Here is a 4148-nt window from a genome sequence, read left to right as displayed (position 1 = left end):
TTTCAAGGCTTTTGTGTTGGGTGGGGTTTGGTGGTGTGTAGCTTGAGGAGCAGTGCAGCTTGGTGTCAGGGCTTGTGCATGCGTGGGGTGGGATTTTGTAGGGCGTGGCTTGGGAAGGGGTGGGGCTTAGTGTGGGCAGGGTTTCGGAGGGGTGGAACATGAGTGACAGGAGCAGGGTGGAGCTTGGCATCAGGGCTTGGGCATGCATAGGGTGGGCAGGGTTTGGGAAGGTTAGAACATGAGTGGCAGGAGAAGGACTTGGGTGGGGGCAGGGATTAAACTTCTGTTGCCATGGAGCTTAGCGACAGGGCTTTTGTGTGGGTGGGGTTTCGTGGGTTGGGGCTTGGGAAGGAGTGGGACTTGGTGTGAGCAGGGTTGGGGGGTGGAACATGAGTGACAGGAGGAGGATGGGATGGGATGGGGCTTGGCATCAGGGCTTGTGCATGGGTGGGGTGGAGCTTGGTGGTGGTGGGTTTAGGAAGGGGTGGAACATGAGTGGCAGGGGTAGGAGTTGTGTGGGGACAGGGAATTGAGCTTCCGTGGGGCTGGAACTGAGTATCGGGTTGGGTGGGTATGGGACTTGGTGGGGGCAAGGTGTGAGAGGGGTGGAAAGTGAGTTGCACGGGTAGGATTTGGGTGGGGACGATACTTGAACTGTGGGGATGGAGCTTGGTGTTAGGGCTTGGGCTTGGTGGAGGCGGGGATTGCTGGGTGGGTCTTGGGTTAGAGGCTGAGCTTCGTTGGGGGTGGGCCATGACAGTGGGTGGGTATGTGGGTGGAGTGGGGGCGGACTTGAGGGTGGGGCAATGATCTTAAAGTAGGATTACTTCTGCTGCAGCAGTGGAGTCGAGGGAGCAGTTTCTTGTATCCCTGCAGCAGGGTACTTATCGACAGCTCTGCAGACTCAGAATGGGTACAGCCTGAGCAGGGACACATGGCTCAGAACCCTAGCAAAATACCTCTGCCTTCTCTTGGGACAGATCCAGTGGAGCAGTACCCTCTGCCCTAGGGCTGGGAACTGCCTGACTGGACAGAACTGGAGAGCTGAACGTTGAGTGCGGGTGGAATCCCCGCATCTGCACTGCCAGAGGACCCTACTCTGACTGGTGAGCATCTGTGAGGTGGGCCTATGTTGGGAAGGGCTTCTGTAACTCTGGCAAGGAGCAAGAGGGGGTGGGACTGCCTGTCATTGTGTACAGACTCTTCGCTGTAGGGTCACAACTAGAGGGACAGTTGTCTGTCTCCTGCAGTGTGGCACTGAAGACCTTTTCTGGGTCCCTTTTCTGTCCCTGATTCCAGCGCCTATGCAATTTAAAGTCATAAGCTCTTGATTTTTGAGCACTCAATCTTTGCTGCCCACCCCTCACCTCACTTCCCCCAACCCCTTTTGTTGCTAGGACACTTCACTGGTTGGAGGCCAGTGACATCACCTGTTGCTCTTAGAGGGTCTTAACCTTACCATATGACACCTGTCTGTGATAGAAACCCACTGGTGGTCCCCACTGTTCTTGGTATCCATGACAACACTGCACCTCTCCAGGGCTCTCCACACCCAGCAGTTCAATTGCATTGTGTAGAACTCCAGCCATCTTTCTGATCTGTTGGGCATTTACTGAAAAGAGGAGAACTCTGCACCTCCCTCCTCCCACCTTTGCCCTGGCAAAGAGGATGCCGGGTCCCCTGGGCCTGCACAGCCTTGTGCCATGGAGTGGGATATTCTCCTGGTCTCCTGCTTGGAGGGCTTTGTTAGGGTCCCCAGGCATTAGGCCCTGCCTCCTAATGCTGCCTTTTCACCACAGGCATCTGCAGCTCGTGTGGCAGAGTCCTTAGGCTTTGAGGAAGAACCCACAGCAGGAGGTCAGCAGGGAAGCGATGACGTGGGGGGAGTTTGGACTGGGGAGACCCCTCTATACTCTACACACCACCAAATGATTTTGGGGGGCCTGGGAGGCAGGGACTGAATCCCTGTGGGTGGAGGTTGGGGCAGAAGAGGGGCTGCTGGTGAGGGTGGGAAGTGGGCAGTAATGATGCGTTCACCCAATTTGCATTACAGGCTGTGGAAACCTGGGACTCTTCTGCCTTGTACTTGCCGTTGGCTCAGAATTGACCAAGTCTGGGTCAAACTCTGTAGCAGATTACTACCCCTAGTTTTAGATCAGTCCATAGAAAGTCAGAGCAATGGCCTTGACACTGCTAGAGGATTGGTGCAAGGGGATGGACCTGGACCCCAGGAAGGCCCTGCTGATTGTGGGGATCCCCGTGGAGTGTACTGACAATGAAATTAAAGAGACTATTAGGGCAAGCTTACAGCCCTTATTACCATACAGGATACTGGGAAGAATGTTCAGAAGGGAAGACAATGCTAAGGCAGTCCTCATCGCACTGGGAGACACTGTCAATTATGCTAAGACACCCAATCAGATATCAGGAAAAGGAGGTGCCTGGGAAGTGGTGGTAAAACCCCGTAACCCAGATGATGAATTCATCAATAGATTGAGTTACTTCCTGAAGGATGAGGGCCGGAAAATGACAGATGTGGCCAGTGCCCTGGGGTGTGCCCTTCCCACTGAGGACCAGGAGCCAGGCGATGTTCCCCCAGAGAAATCCACAGCTTCGCAGTCTGAGAAAGAAAGCATGTGGTACAGAAAAGTCAGAATATTTTCAGGAAACGTCTTTCCAGGCGCAGGCGAAGAGAACTTTGAAGCCTGGCTGGAGCAGGTCACTGAGGTGATGCAGGTTTGGCAAGTGTCTGAGACAGAGAAGATACGACGTTTGCTGGAGAGCCTCCGTGGCCCTGCCCTGTCCATCATGCGGGTGCTCAGGGCCACCAATGACTCTATGACTTCACAGCAATTCCTGGATGCCCTGGAGCAGATCTTTGGGAGCAAAGAGGACTCTAGAACCGCGCAGTTTAAGTTGCTCCATACCGTTCAGAAGATTGGAGAGAAAATCTCTACGTTTTTGGTGCGCCTGGAGCCGCTGCTGCAGAAAGCCATGCAGTACAGCCCCACAGCAGCACGAAGCGCAGATTTGATTCGCCTGAAACATGTCCTGTCTCGCACCAACCTGAGTGGCAGCCTCCGAGGCAAGCTCGAGCTCCTGGATCAGAGAGGGTGTCCTCCCACTTTCCTAGAGTTAATGAAACTTGCTCGAGATGAAGAGGAGTGGGAGGTCACCGCGGCAGTGCTGAAGCAGACGCAAAAGCCTGCAGAAAGCGGCCGCAGGCCTTCCAGCAGACAGGTGTTCGAGGAAGTCAGTGATTCTGCACCTCAGGTCCCCCAGCAGGCAGTGCAGTATTGTGATAGCAGCACTCAGACCGTCCAGGAAGGGATTGGCACTGTGTCATTTAGGGGCAGGAAAGCGGCCCGCTACAATACGGAAGAGGAGAGCCACAGCCTGATCACACGCATTAAGGTCGAACCACCATCGCCAGAAAGGGAGAGGCCTCAGCTTGTAGGAGAGTCGGGAAACGAGGCGGGGGCTGGGGGCACGAGCCACCCCGAGTCCTAAGCAGTACAGGCTCAGAGAATCCAGGAACCCTTTCCCCTAGCAGGCAGCAGGGAAATTTTAACAAGGGGAAGGGGCATTCCATGCAAACAGAGTATTTGAGTGGGGCAGAGGGGCAGGGCAGTCAGGCACAGGCTAACCCCCCTCATCCTCCAGCAGCTGAAAGGAACCCCACCCATGAGGCCAGATTCCCCTCAGGGGGAGACAAGTATAGAGTCCTGAAGAGGTACCAGCGACACAAGCAGGCGGCCAGCACACCCAGAACATGGGGTGCTCTAACCATGAGCAGGGGCCCCACCATGGCAGAAGCTGAAGGAGTTGCAGCTGAGGACTCGGGCATGGGCCCCCTCGTCTGGCCACCCCGAAATGCCCACCCTGTGGACTCAGAGATAAGAATGCCTACAGCCCCACAGGCCCCCTGGGGCCCAGAAGAACCTTCCCCGGGGCCACCCCTGCCAGAAGAAGCCAGCAACTGTGAGGAACAGCTGTGTGATGGAAATGGGGTGACCCCCCCGGAAGGGAGGCCGCAGAGTCCAGCCCGTCTTCAGAATTATCTACACTGCTCTAGGGAAGCCCCACGAAGGCACCACCCTTGAGCCCCTGCGCCAGTGAGACCAGGATAACCCAGCCCCAGGCTGCAG

General features: G+C 55.8%; 1 protein-coding gene across 1 annotated transcript; it reads left to right on the top strand.

The window, feature by feature from the left end:
* Positions 1 to 2178: 2178 nt before the first annotated feature.
* Positions 2179 to 3910, top strand: LOC102256487 (paraneoplastic antigen-like protein 5). The gene has a single exon (XM_005866117.2). The coding sequence runs from the start codon at positions 2179 to 2181 to the stop codon at positions 3508 to 3510; it is 1332 nt and encodes a 443-aa protein (XP_005866179.1). The 3' UTR covers positions 3511 to 3910.
* Positions 3911 to 4148: the final 238 nt, after the last annotated feature.

The sequence above is a fragment of the Myotis brandtii genome, unplaced genomic scaffold, assembly GCF_000412655.1.
Source record: "Myotis brandtii unplaced genomic scaffold, ASM41265v1 scaffold2207, whole genome shotgun sequence".
Classification (NCBI taxonomy): domain Eukaryota; kingdom Metazoa; phylum Chordata; class Mammalia; order Chiroptera; family Vespertilionidae; genus Myotis; species Myotis brandtii.
The sequence above is the reverse complement of the archived record's forward strand: the minus strand, read 5'-3'. Positions and strand labels throughout refer to the sequence as shown.